Source organism: Pectinophora gossypiella, chromosome 16, assembly GCF_024362695.1.
Source record: "Pectinophora gossypiella chromosome 16, ilPecGoss1.1, whole genome shotgun sequence".
Taxonomy (NCBI): domain Eukaryota; kingdom Metazoa; phylum Arthropoda; class Insecta; order Lepidoptera; family Gelechiidae; genus Pectinophora; species Pectinophora gossypiella.
The window spans coordinates 4,576,479-4,599,823 of record NC_065419.1 but is presented as its reverse complement, the minus strand read 5'-3'; the positions used below and the strand labels follow the sequence as shown (position 1 = coordinate 4,599,823).

Genomic DNA, 23,345 nt, shown 5'->3' with positions numbered 1-23,345 from the left:
GCCGCTCGCGACAACTTGCGCTCGCTATAGTTCATTGCAGACTGGACTGATGATATATTTGTAAGGAGTTTGGTAACAGACCTTCACTGACGATTCCCCCTTATTACGCGAATGAGACAAACATAAAAAGTGACCAATATTTATTTCCATACTCACATTAATTTTCATAAATACAAATACCAATACATGTCACTAGCACAATACACATACATTTTGATATACTTAGTAAAAATACATTTTTTTAAAGGTATGTCTAAGTAAAGTATAAAAATCAATACTTTGACAATGTTAACCGTTTTCCAGAAATTCGTACATACCTTATAAATTCGGACTAATTAAAAGCACTTTAATTTTTAATTACGATTTTTGGCAAGCTTCAGGTATCGAATGGTAATCGCGTGTAACTCTTTAGGCAATAGCATGCGATCGCGTGGACTATTACACGCGTGCACCGCTTTGCTGAGCTGCGAATACATGTCTGTCAAAGTCTCCAATCCCAAGTGACATAGCAAATCTACGTTCGATTTGAAAATCTTTTCGAGATCGGAAAGCGTATCGTGTTTGTCATTATCATCTTCTAATATGGTGCAGTCTTTCTGAAAAGGTGGAAAGCAAAAGCAAAAGGGATTAGGTTAAATTAAAAAAGGCGTGGTACAGCACTTTTTGCATGCTGCTCGACCAAGTAATTAGATAAAGAACGGTTTTATATAGTGGTAGTTTCCAATCGGAGTGGGCAACTCTAAGAAGGGCTGGAAATATGAAGAAAATCCCTAGTTGTCACTCCGTGTGTACATTTTTTGTTGAACCATCAATTTGACGCCTGTCAAAAGTATCAGTAGTACATCAATACGTTTATCAAAAGGCCTAGGTCAAAACAAGGTAAGGTCTTACAGAGAGATAAGAGGACATATTGGTGCTAATTCCTGTAAATACCATCTAATTTTATTTTAAGTTATATCTGTCATTTTCTTATCCGCCGAAAAGGAAAGGGATGGGTAATCGACAAGCATAAAATTTATGGAACACACGTCAATTTTAAGCACAAATCTAAACCAACCGTCTAAAAATTTTACATCCGTCAATAACCCGACGCAGTTAAGTAGACAGCACGTTGCATACCAGCGACGTACCTTTTGATTCGCCCGGGTTATTCATTCATTTACTCATTCTTCCTAAAATTAAGAGCTGTGAATCATCCGTCCCTTTCCTTTTCGACCGATATGAAAATGACGGATATAACTTAAAATAAAATTAGGCGGTGTCTGCAGGAATCGGGGCCAATATCTACCATATATTTAGTTCGCTTATTGTCCGCCCTCCGACTGTAGCACTCCATCCTTCTCTTGCGGGAGGTGATGTCGCTCAATGCTGACGCCGCACTGCAGTTGGCTGTAGTGTCCACCGCTTCTGGTGATACTGTTAAGAAAGATTGAAAATGAGTCCTGTCATTGGCTGAAATTCCAATAAATGAATAGGAGTTGTAATTTTCTACTATTTTAATTGCAAAGTACAATTAGGTCTCTGCCCATGTCTCAGTACTAGAAGCACTACCAGAGACAAGAATAACCTGAATTGAATCGGGGCGTAGTTTGAACCGACCTAATAAAGTCGTCGACAAATAGTGATAAATGCCAAAGCAGAAAATAGTACCATACATAAATAAGCTATCGGGAGATTATCCCGTTTGTCTAAGTGATCAGATCCTCAGGAACGCAGTGAAAAGCTTCTCGCATTATCGATGCGTGGATTTCATTAAAATTCTACTTGAGTTTTAGTTTCCATGTTTTTCCTTGTGCATACCAAAGTTAGTTGTTTGATCAGTCTTTTCATTAGTCGCTGGAAGCGGAGATGTTTCGGCAGTGATGTGTTTAAGAAATTCCAACACTTCTGTCGCAGTAGGATCCCGCACTCGGTACACACAGTCTTGGTACATCGGGAACAGTTCTTGAAGCTGAAATCACAATTATAAGCAGAGTCAATTATTTTTTCGTGACTTTTGCGATATTACCGTCCATATTTGATCATTAGATAAACGAAACCAGTATATTATTTGACCTGTCTGTTATTAAGTATCACGCGAAAACGCATCCCACGTTGCTTAGTTTTTTGGTTGAAGACAAAATCTCTCTCAGTAAACGGTACGGGTACCAACTACAACCAAAGCCTGTCACTTGTCTAACCTCACCTAACGTGTAGTGTAGGGGCTTAATCAATGCTACAAGCAAATGATAAACTCGCCTCTTCAGGCAACTCGCTGTGCTCCACGTTGCAAGTGGCCAGCAACAGAACATTGTCGCCGGCAGCTCGGGTGCGCCAGAGTTGTAACAACAGTGACTGGCCGGGAGTGTACGCTAGCGCCTCCCACACAGCCGCCACGTTGGGAATGAAGATCACACTTCTTCTGTCCGCACGGCGGCACTCTGAGAAGATCTGTCAGAAGATAAAGACACTACATATTGAAGAATAAACTATTTCTAAAGCCGTTAAACCGTTGGCTGAACCCTTGAGACCTACTTTAATGCGGCAGAATTTCTGACGGATAACAGTATCTTTCATTTTAAGACAAGGGATTAGTAAGAGGTTTTCGAAAAAACGGTTATCATGGCGGATCTTTGTGTCAATTAATAGGATGTGTTCTTCTAAATCTAGACCAATGTCAGCTGTTCTTACAGATATAATAGCTCGTTCCTGTGACAACACTTGTGTAGAATGTAGCGTGGACATGCTCAACTCTTGGAAGGAGCAGTGTTCCATCTGAGCCAGCAGCGCCGGCGCCAGGTGAGTCTCGGCGCAGTTGCCACTGATTAGGAACACGCTTGGTGATACGTCCTCTTCTTGACTGGAGAAATAACATAGCATCATGCGTTTATCCCCGAAGAGGAAGGCAAAAGTATAGTATGTACACCACCTCATCGCCAGCAGTGTTAGTGGAGAACTGTTACTTTTAAGTGACATCGTAACGAATTGTTTGGGGGATGATTCAACTTACTTATTATTCTGACTTAATATCAAGTGAAATTTTCCATCGTAGAAGTAGTAAAGAAAAAAACTTCGGTTTTCGTTATTACCTGGCGTTTACGTGCGGGAAGGCCTGCTTGAGTAGCGAGGCGGCCGCGTTTACCTGCGCCCGCATTAAGGGCTCGTACTGAGGCGCCAAATGTCGCGACACTATAGTATTGCACCGAGCTCCTGTCGGCAAGAGTGATCTCTTCGCGGCCAGCAGGTCTTCCACTGTTATTTCCACCTGACACAAGAAAAAATAACTTCTATAATAAAAGTACTTGCCAACTTACGGGCCGTTTAGTGATGTTTATGATTCAAACTTTACTGTTGGTTGGTTCTAAACGAACGACCGACGCCGGTGGCAGACCTCGGCGGCTGTGATTAAGAGCATTACACTACTACACTACACTATTACATTGCACTACTATACTACACTACACTTCTACACTAAACTCCTACACTACACTAGTACACTACACTGCTACACTACACTACTACACTACACTACACCACTACACTACAACACTACACCACACTACTACAATACACTACACTTGTGGCTTGTGCATTAAGATAAACTTACTTTCCTTGTGTCAATATTGGATATGCAGTGGTAATCACCGTCGTACACTTGAGGGTACATTCTTCGCAACGCTCTTAGAACGGCTTCAGAACAAAGAGCTTTCAGGTCCGAACCTACAAAAAGAAGAAAAGTAGCTAAAGCAAGCTTAAAGGTTGGTTTTCTCTAGAGTTTTGCGGTAAACTTCAACATGAGCGCTTAATTTTTCTACAGCAACCTCGCTCAGTGTATCCTATAAGTAGGTGATTATATGAACTTAAAGCCCACGTTTGAGTGATGTTTTATTAGTCGTGTACGATCAATGTACTTTATTAAGTATATGAGTTTAGTAAATTTATCATTTCTGCAACAATAATTCAATTAGTGTATTACGCACTTGGCGGTAAGTACTTACTGATTGTTTTACTTTACTCCCCCACCTTTATAACGTGTCATTTCTATCAAACATCGTTTTATATGACTATTATCTGCAGTGTAGGCGCACCCTACAAGTCGGGTGGTAGCAGAGCCGTTTTGGGTCGTTTAATGACCTTGAGGCAGATCCTGCAACTGCCCACGTTACTAGGATGCTTACCAACATATCCACTAGTGGTCTGCGCGACGCGGTCCAGCATCTCATCAGTGGGTCGCGGCATCCAGTGCCGGGTGTATATGGCGAGGATGTCTCTTCTAGCCAGCACGCTGGGTGGAGGGAAGTACAGTTCGCGGTCGAAGCGGCCCGACCGTCGCAGCGCCGGGTCCAGACAATCCGGTCGGTTGGTCGCTCCTATCACTATTACGTCGCCTCTGTATTGTCATAATCGTAAATAAATACTAGGAATTCAAAAGGCCGCCAACTCTATGACAGATAGCAACGGTGACGACTATGAAACAATTGGAACGGCTGCAGATACGGCTCACCACCTATTACGTTGGTCATCAAACAGAAAGCTCGGTGAGGTGTGGTATTTAGATCATCTTAAGATGACATCCATCTTCCTCCTACCTCTTACTAGGTGCCCCATCGGGATATAGTCGTGTGCGTATGTTTATATTTCGGTTAAACCTCGTACCTTAATCTCTTTGACTGCTATTTGTTATTCGTTGTGAACGAATGAATGAATGTAGTATAGTGACTGACCGGTCCCACAGCCCGTCCATCTCGCCGAGCAGTTCTAAATACAGAGATATATTCAAACTTAGACCCAAATAAATCCATCTCTTAAAAATTGAGCAGAGGTCCCCAAACTAGGCACAGCCTGTATCTTGGGGAACCAAATTACAATTAGGTTGCTGAGTTTGTACGAATAACGTAAAATGAAATGTAGGTATATTAAAATTTAGGTTTACAAAGTTTCCCAAAATTATCACTAAAATTAACGTAGTATAGTGACTGACCGGTCCCACAGCCCGTCCATCTCGAGAAGTAGCGTGGCGAAGACACTGGCGCATGCCTTCCCCTGTGCCTCCACCCGCGATTGAATGAATGAATGAATGTAGTGTAGTGACTGACCGGTCCCACAGCACGTCCATCTCACCGAGCGGGGTGGCGATGACGCTGACGCTCGCCACCCTGTCCCACCACCCGCGATTGAATGAATGAATGAATGTAGTGTAGTGACTGACCGGTCCCACAGCACGTCCATCTCACCGAGCGGGGTGGCGATGACGCTGACGCTCGCCACCCTGTCCCACCACCCGCGATTGAATGAATGAATGAACGTAGTGTAGTAACTGACCGGTCCCACAGCCCGTCCATCTCCACGAGCAGGGTGGCGACGACGCTGGCGCACGCCTCACCCTGTCCTTCCACCCGCGCCGGTGCAAGCGCGTCCACCTCGTCGAAAAATATTATCGATGGCCGCATCTTGTTCGCCTGAGTGAATTAAGAATGAGAGTGAGAATGAATCACCATTATATACGGCGATGCAGCTCACCGCCTATCACGTTGGTCTAACCAAAAAGTCGGTGACGTGTGGTACTTAGTTCATCTTCTGGTGTACGTATGACTAACTACTCCAATTGGGTTATTGTTGTGCGCTTACGCATGTTATGTCAGAGTGAATCAATATCATTACTTTATTAGTGTCATTGCAAAGAAACTTGGAATTTGTGAACGTAAATTGTAACTGGATTTGCAATAAGACAGTTCCAGCAGTTTAGCAGTAAGTAAGTGCAAAAATACATAATTACAAAAAAGATTCTGAACTGCCCAAGTCAACAGTTGACTCACTTGTTGAAACAGCATTTTCAAATGTTTCTCACTCTCGCCGTACCACTTGCTCATGATATCGGCTCCTTTCCTCATGAAGAATGCGACCTTCTTCCCCCGGACAAGACTGCTTTCTTGGGCCAGCGCTCTAGCCAGCAAAGTCTTCCCAGTACCTGGTGGCCCGTGGAACAACACTCCCTTTGGTGGCCTTGTGTTGAATCTTTTGAAAAGGTCCGGGTACATAAGCGGGAAAAGGACCATTTCTCGTAAACATTTTATATGCTCTTCTAGACCGCCGACCTGTGGGGTTTGATTCAGAGGATCGATAAAATAATGTTAAAACAATTCTTAGAGCGGTAAATCTACTTACATTTATATTTCTAGGTAAATAGACAGCTTTTCGCAAACCATTACTGTGCCTTAGTCATCATTGTTTCTAGCGCCGTCTTCAGCGTGCTTAGCTTATTCTTCTAGAAGAAGCTTATAATATCCCGTGTGAATAATAATGAAACACATTTTTGGTACTAATACTAATAATCATCATGACGCGCCATATCTGTGGTACCTACCTCAGGCACTATATCATACAAAACACACAAACTTACCGAATTAAAATTAACATTACTATCAAGTTTGAGCGGCTGAATAGTCTTGGATTTCTTTGGTGGCATCTTCAGCAACGACTTGTTACACAGGCGTGAATTCAGACAGATAAAAGCTTTGCAAGTGCTAAAAATACATACAAAAGAGAGTTCAAGTATCAAGATCAGTTATAGAATAAAATCTGTGAATAATAAAGTTCGGAAAAAGCATATTGGGGCATCTGTCCTAAGAGAGGAACGGGCTTAAACATATTTTTTTGTTTTACCACATTAAACAGACTCCTGAAGTCTCAGCTATATTACAGAGACATAAGTTACAACTACCTTCCTTTACTCAAAAATTTATATTTTAATCTATTTGTAATTGAGCAGACGACACGTTTTTTTATATATTTATAAAACGCATAATTTGTAAATGACACGAAACCAAGAAAATAGTAACGACAATTTGGATTTGAGATTTTTTTTATATCTTTATAAAAAGTTTTCTTTATTTAATATCATAGCCACAGAAGTATTTGAAGAGTGTGTATATGATGATGATGATGGACTGTCATATCTCAGCTTATTCTTGGCAAGGAGACACGTGTTGTGCTCTATGATTCTTGGTCCAGTCGAGGACCTGCGCACAAATACCTATGGCACATTATTTGGACCAATATAATTCCTTCATTTATCGCCTAGCCAATAGCGTTAGTTTATTTATCGCAACTCGCACGATATGCGTGCTGCGTGCTACAGACCTTGCGGCACAGCAACCGGCTCAAAATATATCGAGGGCTATCTACGTAGATAGCATTCGCTTCATCTATTGGCCGAAACCCTCGATATAATTCGCGCCATGCAGACTCTGCTGGGCTTGGTGTATACTCATAGGGTTGGGTGTTTTTTTTCCGTTTATCGCTACCGGTAAGAGTTTAGACGATATTTTATGTAAGTATTTTTTTTCCAACTGCGTAGATGTAGTTGCTATTGTGGATAAAATTTTCGGAAATCCGTAGTCTTACTTGCATAGCTATATATTTTAGTTTAAACAATAGGGAATGAAAACATAGAGCAATATGGACCTCCGCGGACCGGGGTGAAAATGAACAAATTCTAAGTCCATGACGGTGACAACAACTTAGAAGGCCCGTGTTACTCTATGCTTGGGATATATTCTTTCTGTCATGAAAAGGTATTTCTGTCAATTAGGTTTGTTGATGTTTCATTGAACAGCCCTCAATTTCAAAATTTAATGTTTAAATTATGATATTAAAATAATAGTAAATTTAACGTACTATAAAAATAATCGAAAAAAATAGCAATATATTAAAACATGCTAATTTGTAGCGAATTATGAATAGTATTTTTATGTGTCGTTTTTATCATAATCTATAAGTGATGAATAATTTCGGACCATCCGATATTCAGCCCATAAAGATTGACAGTAATGTTAGGTTCTCATCTGTAAGTATCCACTCATTTCGTTAAATCCGAAAAATCCGAGAGGCTATGAAGTAACAGATCAACGCTTTCCAATCGTCATGTTGGGAAAGTAATGGACCGATTTTTTTTTGCGACGTAATTATGTAAAAAAGCATTTAAGGATAATGTAGGGGTCCTTTATAAGATATAATTAATAAGTACTTATTTAGCAAATCTGGTTAGACTTCCATTACTGGAACAGTACTAACAGTATAATCACCCTAAGGTTGCCCGGAAGACATTGCTATGTAACAATAAGACCGCATATTGTACTTCTGGTGTCACTTTGTAATTGTCATGCTTTTTGTTTTTTCAATAAAGTACTATACTATATTGTAAAAAAAATCACTAAGTCTTTGCAATACTTTGACATTACTCCTTATTTTAAGATCGGAGGCCTAAAAGAGCATATAAGATGCCTCCGGGAGATGATAATCTTCCCGCTGATGTATCCGGAATTATTCAAGAAGTTCAACACTAGGCCGGCCAAGGGTGTCTTGTTCCACGGCCCACCGGGCACTGGCAAGACTTTACTGGCGCGAGCTCTAGCCAATGAGTGCAGTGTTGTCGGTGGAAGGAAGGTTTCCTTCTTCATGAGGAAAGGAGCTGATATTATGAATAAGTATTATGGAGAGAGTGAGAGGAATTTGAGGATGCTATTTACACAGGTAAGCTGGGATATTTCAAAATTACGGAGAGTTGAATTTTGCGGTCTTTATATGTCTGATTTGCAAGATGATTGGACACCTAATAATACACGACGAATTTATTAAAAACATCATAGAAGGAAAGAAAGGAAGGGGAAGACCAAGAAGAGCTTACATGGAACAGATTAAAGAAAAGGTTAACGTTGTGTCTTATAGGGAAGTCAAGCAATTGGCCTTTAATAGACTGGAATGGAAAATGCTACACCGACAAGAGCGTAGCTCTTACATTGATGATGATGATATGTCTGATGTTCCAGGCGCCTCTGCTCTCTCTTACCAACTGCAAAAGTTAAACAGACAGTAATACAAAATCGTGATGCCTACTGATCAGTAGGCATGATCATGCAGCAACTTTGAAATCAAAATTACCATAAATTTTAGGCGAGGAAAATGAAACCATCGATAATATTCTTCGACGAAATTGACGCGTTGGCACCAGCTCGTCGGCCGTCTGATGATCATACTCACTCCAGTGTGGTGGCCACGTTACTGGCAGAAATGGACGGCTTGTGTGACAGGTGAGGGAAATAATGATGGGTACATACTATACTGGGGAGTGCATGAAATCGTAACTTAGTTGGTCAATGCATACAGCAGAACAGATCTGCATTGGATTCCGATTCAATACTATAAAAGAATGATCTGAAAAGTCAACGTCAAATAACTTCATCATCATCTTACTAGCGTTTTCTCGTTTTTCACGGGGTCCGCTTACCTACCATGAAAATTTGATAGGTCCGGTTTTTTACAGAAGCGACTGCCTGTCTGAGTTTCCAACCCGTGAAGGGGAAATCAGCCCGATACAGTTTAGGACACATACCTCCGAAACGCATTTCTCGGGAATGTGGATTTCCTTATGATATTTTCCTTCACAGCTGAGTACGTGATAAACATTTAAGATCCTAACATTAATACGAAAAAAACATAGGTTAAATTAAATTATTTAAAAAGAGTAACGGTAGTTTAGTTAGTAGTAGTTTCAGCATACGCTACAATATAGTCTGTGAAAACATCGGCAGGATTCGTGGGTTAAAATCTATAGATTGGAGATTCACAGGTTTCTACATCGCTCTGTTTAGAACATCCTTAAGAATAAATGAAATGAATTACCCCTAGGGGTAACGTGATAGTGATCGGTGCAACTAATCGACCAGACGCGATGGATCCGGCAGTGCGTCGAGCTGGTCGGTTCGACCGGGAACTCTACTTTCCGCCCCCCGAAGCTGACGCACGGAGGGACATCCTGGCCATCTACACCAAGGAATGGGAGCCTAGTCTCACAAACGACACCCTCGATAACATTGCTAAAGTCACTGTTGGGTATTTGGGTAAGTATCTTATATAATGGCTGTTGTTTTTAGGTTCTTTAGCAGATTTTCCTATGCTATTAATAAATTTAGGTGAGTTTTTGATTCACCGATATATCGTCTTCATTATTATTCATGTACATACATGCTCTCAAGCACGCAAAATGTGCAAAGCAAACAAAGTCGTGTTACAGATTTTTGTACTTTTGTAGGTTCAGATATAAAAGCGCTATGTTCTGAAGCAGTATTGAAAGCAGTGAGAAGAGTGTATCCGCAGATTTATGAAGCTGACTACAAGTTGGTCGTAAATGCTACTAACGTAAGTAGTTATTGGTTGTATTCAACTGGTGTCGTTTTTGGTAAGAATTATTTAAATCATTATGAATGAAGAAGAGTGTAAAAGAAGAAGAAGATAAGAAAAATAGTAGTTGTTTACGAGAAGATATGTGAAAAATTTTGAGCTTGATCAAGAGTACTCTAAACCGGCGAGCTTGCATGAAGTCTTTCATGAGAGTGGAGGAAGCGTCTTCCGACAAAGAGTTCATTAGACAGAGACCGCGGAATTCCACTTACTACGATCCTGACAAACCAACTCTGCTTACCCCAACGGGAAATAGGCGTGACCTTATGTATGTGTGTACCTTGATCACGTTTGGTAGGTGAGTATTATTTTTATATTCTTCTGCAAGTTACGATCAACAAGACAATCTGCATCCACACTCACCATATACTTTTATTATCTCTGCAGATAAACATCGTTCGTCCATTGGTCCATACGATGGCTGTTGGTCTTTCACAGCTTTTTAACTAACAGGTGGAAGTAACAACAGAGGACATCCTAGCAGCAATGGAGGAGATAGTCCCAGCAGGGAACCGCTACGTACCGCAAGCAGCTCGCCCTCTGCCCCAGCACTGCGTGCCGTTGTTGCAAGGCCAGATACAGGCTGCCGTCACACTGCTTCGACGCACTTTCCCTGTTCCTGCTGAGCGTCAGAAGCAGAAGACTCAGCCTAAGTTGGTGTTCTAGTAACAATAGTAACTCTCTAGGTTCAAAAAAGGGGCCTAAGAAAGAAGCAACAGCTCGTGGATATGAGCAACGACTATTACAGTATAGTGTAGTGTAGTATACGGTATTTTTCAAATATGAGTCGATTGTGATATAGTCAAGAGGGGCTCATCTAACCTTGTATACTTTCAGAAACGAGTCAACATCTGCGCCGTGTGTGTTCCTCATTAGTGGCGAATGTGCAGAGACGTACATAGCGCCTGCCCTCTTGGCCCAGTTGGAACATTGCATCGTGAAGGAGCTCAGTATACCCTCACTGCACTCTGCGCATTCGTACTCACCCGAACAAGCTGTCATTACGGTAAGTAGGTGCTTCGGTGCTTTGCCAAACGTAGATGGAAAACAGATAGGAAAAACTTTAAGTGTAAAAAATATTGAGGGTTTTGGTCACAATTTCCTAAAGCCACGGGCTGTCCTTTATAATATTAAAATCCAAGAGACAGAATGCGCCTCAAAAACACACGTCTGCACTTCACAGTAAAATAGGTGCATCAGATGTCACTTGGGAAAATCTCTGTTATGTCCGTATGCACCTTAAGCAATCTGCGAAAACGTCACAAGGCATAGGAGCACTATTGGTTTACGATCCGCAGGTCCCGGGATCTAATTCCGGTGGGGACATATCACAAAAATCACTTTGTGATCCCTAGTTTTGTTTCCTTGGGTCATTGCAGGCTGTTCACCCCATTGTCCGAAAGTAGTAGTTACATGAGACATGTCAGTGGCATTTGGTGGCTCAATAATGACCCTGAGACTAGGGTTGATGAGGATGGTAATCTACACACACTCGTTAGGAGTTTAAATGCGTAAAATCTACGTTTTATCCAGCTGTTTGCAGAATGCCGTAGAACAGGTCGTGCTTGCGTGATATTCGTGAGAGACTTGCTCGCCATCTGGGAGACTCTGGTAAAGAAGAACGGCGCCGCGGTGTTATTGCAGCTATGGCGCATGCGCTCTGTTGGCGACAACACTCTGCTGCTCGCCACTTGTAGCGGGAGCTATGGGGAGCTTCCTAAAGAGGTAAGGTGCAGAGAAGTCCACACAATAGCTTATTTGCAGACCTACTAAACCAAGTACATGTCAGTTCATGTTGAGGGAAATGGTTGCATATTTTAGGACATACGATTTATGGTATTCAAAGGATACGAGACTTCCTGACCAGTGGAGTAGAGTGTATTTTGCATTGGCACTCGAGGCTGAAATCAATGGTGACACTCATAGAAAATCGATATCGCATTGAGCTCTGTCAACTCACTCAAGGTTAAGCTAATTATAAAATCCGATAAGTATAAAGGTACTCTTAGGTACTCACTGACTGAATCCTATTCTGCAAAATGTGATAGGGTTTTCTGGAAAAGAAATCTAAATATCAACACAATCTTTTCAATATCTTCAGTTACAAGAAGTATTCCCAGTGTACAAGGACTGCATTTACTGCGTGCGGGAGCCGACGCTGACGGAGGTGAACAACTTCCTGGCTCCAGTCGTGACGCAGTTGCCGCTTGTACCGCCTGTTGTGTTCAACGTCATACCACCTCCACCGCTGCCAAGAGGTGCGCTCTTTCACTTAAGCTTCGCGTCCACTGATGCGTCGGCATTCACAACATAACATGACATAGGCTCGCGACTATATCCCAATTCGCAAGATGTACTCAGTACCTACACCTCACCAAGCTTTCTGTTAGAGCAACGTGAGTGTGGTGAGCCGTATCGCCGTCTACAATGGTCGAGCCAACTGAGTCAGTGAAAACTCATCGGTGCAAGTTCGCAACGTCCGGTACTGAAGTACGAACCGGCGCTCCCCGTTTGAGAAACAAGCCGGTGAATCATAGGACCTCAGTGACTTTGACCACGCAGACTTTTAAACGTTTCGAAATTCCGTTAAGGTGCACGCGTAGGTTTAGGCTGTGATATGATGTATATGAGGACTAATACATCTTCGTCGTTTCGATGACGTCACGACACGTCACCTTTCTAACATCTTCTTATCATGGTTCGCTAATTAGTAGTGCCTTGGAAGTAACAGCGGCAGGTATAGTAGCTCTTTTCTCGGAGTCAATACAAGAGAGAAGATTTTCGCCAAATATATCCGCTAAAGCGTTAACCTGATGCAGATGACGATATGGTGTCGATTCATGAAGATTGTTAAATTCAGATTTTCTGACTCGCTTCCAGCCCCGATCGGTCCCAGGTCCAGATTTCTGGCTACGAGATAAACCCACATACGCAGTGTCTTTCCATTACGAACACGAATGGTCTATATATAGGCTGCTGACCTTCCTTACTGTTACTTCTTCCTATATTTCTTTTTCATTTCCCTATGAGGAGAAGAATAGTGCCCGCCAGTGGAATCTGTTATGGGCTGTTTATGACAGATGCAGTGCTGCTATTGGCTTGACAAGTCACAGGAGATCCTGCAGCAAAACTTTATAGCTACACAGCTACTGTTACCATCATCTGCCAAGGTGTTGTGGCCAATGACGATGATACTGACAAATATTCCTTGTTTAAACCGAACCCGTCGACAAGTGTTTTTATAATATATTAAGTATGGTGATTTATTTATCAAACATTCGTAAACAGCCTACATTATATATCCCAGTGCTGGGCACAGGCCTCCCCTCAATCAACCGGAGGGGGTACGGAGCATACTTCACCGCTGCTCCACTGCGGGTTGGTGGAGGTGATTTTACGGATTTATTTATCGTCTTATTAAAATTCCTCTGCCATAGTTTCCAGATTATTTTGAAATAATAAAACAGCCAATGGATCTGGCTACTATAATGGGCAAGATCGACAACAAGGAATATTTCTGTGCCAAAGAGTTTCTCGACGACATCGACCTGATGTGTAGAAACACATTGCAGTACAGTAGGTAAAGTAAATATTTTTTAAATATAGTATTTATAAAATAAGGCGGACTCAGTGCAGGTACTTACCTACAGCGAGAATCGAAGTCAATGCGGATGCTAATAGACCGTCATTTTATAAAAACTATTATCCACGCGCGAATGTTAGAAGTAACCTGTCAAAGTGAAAAGTGTGTAAGTCGTGGTTTGTTGTCTTTATTCGCCTTAATAGATCAGGCAAAGGTCTTGACACCATACAGTCTTGACTATAAAGGGGATATGACATAGGCAAGCGTGTCTAAATCAGTGATGCCTCAAGTTGATCGATCGGGATAGTCAAGGTACATCCATCGCAAGATTACGCTTCAACATATCTGATGGCAAGGAAGTAGACCGGCTCCCTGCCAACACCGGCTCACGTAGTAGCTACGGACCTCTTAGATGAACTAAGCACCTATCTATACGGGACCGAACTTTTTGTTAGACTAACGTGGTGAGCCGTGTCGCAGTCTGTAACGGTCGAGCCAACTGTGTTAGTGAAAACTGCACTTGAGATATTCATAACTCATTGGTGCAAGTCCGGTCCGGGGTTGAACTGGCGTTCCCTGTTTGAGAAGCAACCATAGGACCACAGAACCACAGTGACTATTATGTATTTATACAGTTTATACCAAAGTAACATTATTATAATGTCAATTGGTTATACTGTCTAGCTGTTTTATAGCCGATTTAAAAAAAGAAGGATGTTTTCATTAAAATATTTTCGTGGACAGGATGAAATCGGACCGCAAGAGTCGCCTGGAAGCGTGTTCGCTGCACACAGACGCGTACACTATGGTGGCAGATGAGATAGATCCTCAGTTGGAGCTAGAGTGTCAGCTGGTGGCCCGGAGACGACGCGACCAGGGGGAAGACGACGATAGCTACGAGGCCACCAGCTTCACTGACTTCATATATCTGGCTAAACTGTGTGAGTAATCTAGATTTTTGTCGACATTTATTCGATTTGCCTTGGATGGAGTAAATATAGGGGACTTGAAGACTTATATGAACAATGCGCATGATATTTTTCATTTTTTATTTGAATAGCAGTCAGTTGTAGTTGCTGATGATTGTTTGTCATTAAAGGTCTGGCTGAAAATCGGTGTCATGTCGCTTCCAAGTAGATTGATACGACATCAATCTACTTGGAAACGACCGAGCTAGTACCCTTTTTAGTTATAAGTCGTACATTTCAAATATGTTTAAAAAATATTAAGAAGTTAAAGTAAATTACTTTTTAATATAATTAATTCAAAGTTTTTAATATCATAAAAAATGTTATCTAAACGATTAGTTAAATACAATTTATTAGGTATCGAAACGATGGTACCTTAGTCCCTTTTATAGGTTAATCAACCCCCCCTAAATTAAAATTGCCCATAACACCCGCCGCGTTCCCTCTTTGGATCGCCATGGATAAGCGCCAGTTATGTGGTATCTAATTAATATAAAACGCCAGACTCACCAATAGTCTTGTTCCAGCCAGTTCTCAGCCGGACACGACGTTGCCGGCCCGACAGGTGAAGGTGGCCAAGAGCCGCGGCAGCTTGAAGAGACGAAGGTTGGATACATGCTGTAAGGGTCCGAATGCTAAGCGACCTCGAGTTACTACCAAGGTGAGTTCTACGGAAGATAATGTAAGAGCATAGTGTAGCTAGATATTTTATTAAGGGGACAACCGTCTAGCTAAACTAACAACAGATTAAACAGTAAATATTTTTTAATTCTATCTACTTTTCTAGGGTGTGCTCAGAACCCCCTTAACCACCTTTGCTCCCCCAGCTATCCTAAACTTTAAAGTCTTCAGTCAGATACCTAGGTAGGTACTTACATAAAAATTTACAATCTAATAGGCAAGTTGACAACCATATTATAGCATGACGGTTGAGTTCAAGAGTAAAGAAGTCTGCCAATACTCCGTGGTATTAGTACAGAGACAGTGTCTGTGAGCGACTAGCAGGCTGCACTCCGCTCATGTCCCGCCCGCAACCTACCTATGTTTCTTTAGGAGTCCAAGATTCGAGGTTATTAAATATTTACTTTTACCATGTCTGGTACCTTCCATACATATTAATTTTAGTACCAGCTTGCTACCAGCGCTTTTTTTATCTACTCTCTTTCGCCATGGAGTAACTAGATGTCGCTAACCGCGTTAGCTTAAAGATGGAAATAAGTGCCATCTAGTGACAGCGTGTCGTATCATTATGAACATTTTGAGAGTTAGTACAACTGCTTACCACTGGCTTTCTATTTGCGCGCGTTTTTACGACAATTTTTCTACTATTATATTGTAGTGAGGGCTTCTGTTTTAGTTACTCCATGCTTTTAAATTGAGTCAAATAATCTGGATGCCAGACAGGAGAAAGCTAGCTAGGGTAGTTTCTTAGGTCAAAGATAAATTATGAAATTCTGATTACTAAATAAAGACAGATCTGAAGGTGACAAAAAACGGTTTATTTTTTCTATTTAACTTATTTATGTATTGTAATAAAGAAAAATGTAATAATACACGTTGTCACGTTTTTCCACGATGTCACAGGTTGCTTTTTCACACAAATTCCAAAGTACTTTCATGTTTTGACGTTTAGTAAAAAGTAACTGATTTGACTAGTTGGAAACTAGTCTATTACGATATGCAACATTATTAAATTTATTTTAATTATTAAATGTTCAAATTTCCAGAACAAAAAACGAAGTGTGACGATAATAAGAGAGCGACAAACTCAGAAGGATGCAGATCGGGCTGGTGTGACGGCAGCTAATCCTAACGATGACATACTTCCAAGTAAGATATGGTATTTTCTAGTTTATTTCACCTCACTGCTTGGCAAAGGCTTCCCGTTGGTTCTTGTACAAGCGTTGAGGTGCCATACCATTTTTACTGTGATTACCGCGATGTCTGAAGTTCTTCATTTCAACGTACCGGCTTATCAGCTATCTTTTCTTCGTCATAATTATTGCATCCTCAATACTCGATGGTCTTGGAGTTTCGAAACTCGATAATGTGTCTTTGGCAATAAAATGTCCCTTGAGTTTGAATTGTCTTCCGATTATTACTACAATTTTCATGTTCTTGGGTATTACTTATCTATATGCTGCAGCTCTCCGGTTGATTGCCTGGGAAGCCTGTTTATGTTTTATTATTATGTATCTTTATTTCAGATTCAAAAGTGATAATAAACACAGCAGAGTTAAACGCTATAATGAGTAACAATATAGTGCCTCTCTGCCAAGTAGGATTGGAAGCCTTGATAGATTTGCACGCACAGCTGAGCAAGACGGTGCATGCATTCTCAGACGCATGCGATCGCACGCATTTGCCGAAAGAATTGCATGCAATCGTCTCAAGGTACGTACAGCACGCTAAAAAATGAAAACTACGAAAAATTAATGGTAAGAAAAAATTAAAAATTAATTTCAAGTTTTATGAATTGTGAAACAAATTGTAATTAAGTACTTAAAACGTTTCATTTTCTATCTTCTTTTAAGAATATTTGTAATGTTTTGGTATCAAAATATAATAATATATCAAATTTTGTATGTGCATTACTAAACTTTGTTTTTTTGTATTCTATTTTAATACGTGAACTTTCACTTCAGTGGTTGACACAATTACGTTGGTTGCTGTCGAAAAATATTTAATTTGATACCTTTATAACAAAAATTAAAATGGTTTGTGTAACTCGCTTGTAATTTCGTGTCGTTTACTTGAAACTTACTTATTTCCACGTAAAAAACTGCTAGCTGGTTAGATAAAAAGAGGTGAAAGTGTTGGTGTCAGGTAGGTATCATTGCGGACAATAAAACATCCAAGCGGTATTTGACATTTTTATTTTTTACACTTTACGTCGGTGACCGTAAACGAATTTTACTACAACGCTCCATCATTTCAATTTCAATTACACGATAGAATGATACTAGAACATAAATATTTTCTCGTATTATTTAAGATCAAATAGATAATCTTTTTTACACCCTAATGTAACGATATCATTTAATTTAATTTGTCATTATATTAAGCAAAATACAACAAATTAAATTACACAACTTATAATTAATTATACTCTTTAATCGAAGAGAACAATTACCTAAAAGCTAAATCATTGCAATTATTTATAAATATTCGTAACAAAAATTGAAGGAACTAAATATTTGAATCTAGTAAAATAATACAATCACATGTTTATCAACTAAAAGTACTGTCTATAATATCTAACTCTTTACGTCCTTACATTTGGCTCCTGATACAACGGTATATCTAGGCTTAATTAATGAAAATGTGCCGAAATTGCATACAATTAGTTACATGACGTGTAGCGCCTGCTAGGGCCGGGGCCATGCGGCTTCCAGTAAAATACAGGAACTTTAAATTTAAAACGCTGACATAAAACTTAATAAAATTATAGTTAATGGAATGTGCCACTGCGGGTATACAAGGTCCCGTAAATCCCACCAATATATAACGCATCACTAACAAATAACAAAACTTAATTAAAATGTCAATTAAAACTTTAACAAAATCACTCTAATACTGCTGAATTTGTACGAATTAGGTAAAATATCCGACAACACAATCGCAAGTCACAACACGAGGCTGCACAACTTGATGGAGAACACGCCTCAATCGGTAATTTCACGCCGTATCCTTTTATAAGGTAGGCAGATTAGAGAGCTTCAATCGACGATACTCCTACCATTTCTACCTTTTAGTTAGTACACAGCGTGCTAGATGATAGAATCCAAAGCCGAATTAGTGTTATAGAAATTGAGAATTATGAAACGTAATGATTATGGAGCACAAAATTACTTCAAGATAAATTCGTGTAAAATACAAAGACTTGGTAATTTTTCTACTAATTGGAAGGAAAATAATAAAGTGAAATTGAAACATTCTTCCCCTCAATTCAGTCGCGTTCTCTACCAACTTGTTAAATATAAAATAACGAATGAAATAATTCAAATAGTGCCTTATAAAAATAAAATACGTTTTCGAGGGTGAATTCCTTACATTTTTGGCACATGTATTACATTTCATACATCCAAAGTAACATCGATATAGACACAAGCTTAGTCCATCCATTAAAAAATTACCATACATTGTACATTATGAAGTTTATGCCAATTAGTGTCATGCGTAGACATGAGGCGGTTTTAGGAACAAAATGGCGAAGATTTAGTAAGTTCTAAATTATTTTGTGTAGCTGTACAGAAAATATTGTATGGACAGATTTAGTATTCTGAAAGCTTTTTCTGTTGTATTTAAAGATGTGAAACTTTTAGTTTCATTTCCAGTTAAGAATCCTAAATCTATTCAAACTTTTTCAGGTAAAACAGTTCTTCTAAGTATTCTATTTTATGGAGGAGGTATGATTGTGTGAAATATAAGTAATTACGAAATATGTTTAGATTAATATTTATTACTTACATTAAGATTATCATCGTCCATTTTGTTCCTAAATTAGCAAGTTTGATGAATTTCTGAACGAAGTACTAACAAAATTGCGCGCGAAATTAAAGTCTAGAAAAAGCAATAGTTTGTTCGTTAAACTATAGGTACATTTAATAATTATACAATTCGTTAATATATAAAATCCCTGTAATGATAATATTGTTATCATGACGTGACTATGTGTACTACAATTGTATGAGTTTCACTGCTGCTGTGGTGGTTCGAGTTTACTATGGACGCCATATTGAAAGTGCGCGGAATGTTTAATGTAATTTGAGAATAATATTTTTTCAAAAGGTCTTTTATGATAGGTAGAAGCACTTTAAAATAGTAAGTACATCGAATATCTTGCATCACAGATAATAAAGTAAAAAAAAGTAATATTATTTCTACGTCTCGTTAGTTTAGAAAAAAGCTTGCAAAGTTAACAGCGACCATCGTAAACTCTTACGGTGATTATGTAATGTATAATTATATAAAATAGAATCGTAAATAGTGTTCAGTCTTCTGTTAAGATTTGCAGTTACTGTAGCTTCACTAGATTTTATTTGGACAGTTTTCATTTATCTTTTATTGATTAGATAGGTATTGATGTACTTAGATTGATTTCAAAAAATTGGCATTTTGTTTTCTAAACACCATGTTTTCTGCTGAAAGGTAAGTCTGCACTTAATGTTTATAGGCTGCATGTATGACTCTCGTGCCAGTTATATTTTAAAACACAATGAAAAATGTCCATTAAAAATCAAGTTGCAATGCAAACATCATGATTTATGCAGAGGTAAGGTTTCTATGAAACAACAAATAAAATATTATAAAATTCTGGAATGTCTACATGCCTGTTATAAAGAAAAATGTTCATATATTCAACTATCATACTAGGTGTCCATTTAGTGCCTTAGTTTTGTGTTAGTCATAATATGGACGTGACACTTCAAATTCTTGGAATTAAATATAGTTTCAAATATAACTAATATTATTGTTCTTTGTTACTTGGTTTGTGGTCAGATATCAGACATGCATATTTATGAATTAATGAATTCATAAATTCAGAGTGAGATCAATTATTAATAGGTGACTAAAATGAACACCTGTATACAAATAAATTGTATTTACATAGACGGGTGTCTATCTAGTCACATGGTATCACTATTCATTACGAAATCATTGTATACAATTATCTAAAGCCAGGTAGGTCGATTTACACTAAATTTATTCACTAAAATATTGAAAAGCTCCTTTTTATTTGAACATTGAGTGCAGATACATTATTTGTCTAAACCTGGCGACCACTGTCTTTTTTGTTCCGTAATTTTTAACGTAAAAGTTATTCGTAAGTTATTTTATGAAACAATAGATGAAATATTGTGATGTTCTTAACATTTATAACTTAAAATGATCGAATATGATATTATTTTCGGTTACATGTCGTACCCGTTGTAATAATAAAATGAAAATTGGGATGAGAATTTACTCAAAGCTTGATTTTCAATACTTGGAGTAAAAAAATGTCCATAATTTAAAATTTTGGAGTTCTCCATGTGTATGTGTGTGACTAGTGCGTCGCGGACCCTCTGTCTGCTATCGACATATCGACGTCGACGTTCACTGTAATCACTTCACTAATACTACAACAATTACAAATACACTACTTTTTCTCATTTTAGACACTTACTGTCCCCTTAGCAATGGTTACTTTTCCCATTTTATCCATAACTATTTATTTACATTTAAAATTGTTTATCATCGAATATAACTATCATTACGAATTATTTTACAAACTTTGGTGAAATGCAGAAGTGAACTCGCACATTTAACACATAATATCTACAGTATTCAACACAACAGGGTAATCTAAAGGCAAGAGTCCATAGTTAATAAATTATAAGTACATCCACCCAGACATTAACATACGAAAGTAAAATGGAATGTTGGAACGGAATGTTAACGATATAAAGTCGCGTGAAACGAAACGTCTTAACTATAACAATCACAACACCTTTCATACTTATTGCACGCCTTCAGAATAAATTATCGGCTATCTTACGCGAATATACATTTACAATATTAACACATCTTTAAATATAAATTTAACTAATTTAAATGTGGACGTCGCTCGCGCAGAGCTCCGGTTGAGATATTAAAACGACGGGCGTATCCACGCTAAGCTAGCATTTCCAAACTTCGACGTAAGTCCGTGAAGCCGAAACTGGGAGCGCTCAGTGGGAACACGCCTCACATCGCCGGGAAACTACTAACACTGAAACTTTCCTAACTTAACTTAGATTTCAAGTTTAACAAAACTATTCATGTCCAAGTAAATAAACGATGTAGTGTTTAGTATTCAATCACTAATGCACCGTATTGGAGCGAGTTTAACATCGTTCCCAATGAGAAAAAACGTCCGTACATTAGCCTTAATTAGTATAATTCGCTCGATCGTAATGTTAACGGAGAAGTTGACGTTGAACTAATGGAAGCTACGAGATCTAGTCCTGTCCGTTGTGGTGCAGCAGCGTGCGCGTGTCGGGCGGGTGCGGCGGGTGCGCGGGCGCGCGGTACGTGTCGCCCTCCTCGTCCGCGGAGTTCTCTTTCGACCGATCGCTCTTGCAGTCCTCCTCCTTGGTGACGCCCGACAGCGAGTCAAGCGCCATCGGCATCGACTGGTACAGCTCGCGAGCCTTGTCGTTGGGCGGCAACAGGTGCAACATGTTGAGCGGCATGGGGAACCCCGGCGGGAACTCCGGGTAGAACCCTTGCTGGAACGGGTTGAACATCGGGTTGGAGGTGATGTCGGGCTCCGAGCTCGCCGGTCGTTGGCTCGTGTTCTGATGCTGCTCGTCCTTCTCGTGCTGGTGCTTGGACGGGTGGTTGTTGTTGTTGTTGCCCGAGTTCATGTTGAGCATGTCGAGCGGACCGCCTATACAGTCTTTCCTCAACTGTTCGAGTTTGAGGCTCTTGCCGTATTTGCCGCGGACGTACATGAGGAGAGAGTTGTACGGGATGCCGAAGATCCGAGACGCTTGGCTTGTGGTCATCTTTTTGTTCCAGACGTGTTGCAGCGCCTCTGTGAGTTCGGCGTTCGTCCACGAGCGAGGCGGGCCGCCGCGGGGCGCGCTGTGCTGCCCCTTCGGTCGCCCTGAAACAACACACCAACCTTTTAAATTGTATTCATAAATCCAGGCACACCACATCTGGTAATTTACGAAACTCCGCCAATAAACATCCTCAGCGGTTCGTGTCTGCCACGAAATATTTAGTTAACTAATTACGTTATGAACAGCAGTTGGAATGGAGTTTTGCGCTGTGATTTACGAACAAAATGCAGCCGCAGTCGGCACGACATGTGCGGCACGCTACGCGGCTATATCCGAATGCACCGGTATCTAATAACCGTGTTTTGGCGACTGTGAATGCGCTTGCCCATACTGACACGTCAGCCGGGATACAGCTCGAAGATTTAATTATCGACTATTCGTCGCTTGACGAGAAAAAAGCTTATTCGAAATCTGGTAGAATCCCCTTTAGATTAAACACGTTCCGCTTAATGATGTTGGTTTTCCTTAAAATAAAATTCGAATTTATCCTTGTTGGAAAAAAGGTTTAATATCAGTCATGACGTATGATGGATTGGAAAGCTCGGATGGTTGTGGAAGCGGTGCGGGCCGCCGCGCCGCGCGACCGGCCGCGACACATGAAATGAGCGGGTTGCGCGACACACCGCGACCGGGACTCATTAATTCGCTACCAGCACGCGACTATTACGGCGAATTTGTCAAAAAGAAAAGACATGCATACACCGCGATATCGCCCCATGTAACTTTATAGTTTTATAATTTCAGTCGCGCACGTTAACTCGATTCCGATCAGATACCGAACCGGATTACGGAATGATATTTTATTATGGAAATTAGTTTTTCTTTAATAGTCGTCGGGGTCACGCGAGGTTGTGAAATTAAAAGGATGTACGAGGATCGTTAGTTGGTTGGCGTTTTGTTGGCGGAGTAGCATGCATGTCTCGGCGATGGCGATGGATGTAATCGATCGAGACTATTATGCGTCGAGTGCGACAGTTGCCGGCA

General features: G+C 40.1%; 4 protein-coding genes across 4 annotated transcripts in view; 2 read left to right on the top strand and 2 right to left on the bottom strand.

The window, feature by feature from the left end:
- Positions 1-1,771: 1,771 nt before the first annotated feature.
- LOC126373699 (ATPase family AAA domain-containing protein 2-like) lies at positions 1,772-6,445 on the bottom strand. The gene is made up of 9 exons (XM_050019932.1): positions 6,380-6,445; positions 5,796-6,074; positions 5,302-5,438; positions 4,158-4,369; positions 3,587-3,699; positions 3,069-3,244; positions 2,671-2,839; positions 2,239-2,430; positions 1,772-1,951 (listed from the first exon to the last, which is right to left on the bottom strand). Exons 1-9 carry the CDS (start codon positions 6,443-6,445, stop codon positions 1,772-1,774), a joined length of 1,524 nt encoding a protein of 507 aa, XP_049875889.1.
- Positions 6,446-7,759: 1,314 nt separating this feature from the next.
- On the top strand, positions 7,760-13,072 carry LOC126373698 (ATPase family AAA domain-containing protein 2-like). Its single transcript, XM_050019931.1, has 10 exons — positions 7,760-7,825; positions 8,233-8,511; positions 8,932-9,068; positions 9,667-9,878; positions 10,070-10,176; positions 10,672-10,875; positions 11,063-11,224; positions 11,752-11,943; positions 12,320-12,476; positions 13,038-13,072. Exons 1-10 carry the CDS (start codon positions 7,760-7,762, stop codon positions 13,070-13,072), a joined length of 1,551 nt encoding a protein of 516 aa, XP_049875888.1.
- Positions 13,073-14,546: 1,474 nt separating this feature from the next.
- Positions 14,547-19,143, top strand: LOC126373697 (uncharacterized). Its single transcript, XM_050019930.1, has 5 exons — positions 14,547-14,742; positions 15,297-15,430; positions 16,497-16,599; positions 16,977-17,163; positions 19,140-19,143. The coding sequence occupies exons 1-5, from the start codon at positions 14,547-14,549 to the stop codon at positions 19,141-19,143; spliced, it is 624 nt and encodes a 207-aa protein (XP_049875887.1).
- Positions 17,629-23,345, bottom strand: part of LOC126373983 (protein jim lovell) — a 37,385-nt gene continuing 31,668 nt past the window's right edge. The window contains exon 3 of the mRNA XM_050020412.1: positions 17,629-22,402. Coding sequence (XP_049876369.1) covers positions 21,753-22,402 — 650 coding nt within the window. The 3' untranslated portion in view covers positions 17,629-21,752. The remainder of the gene's footprint in view (positions 22,403-23,345) is intronic.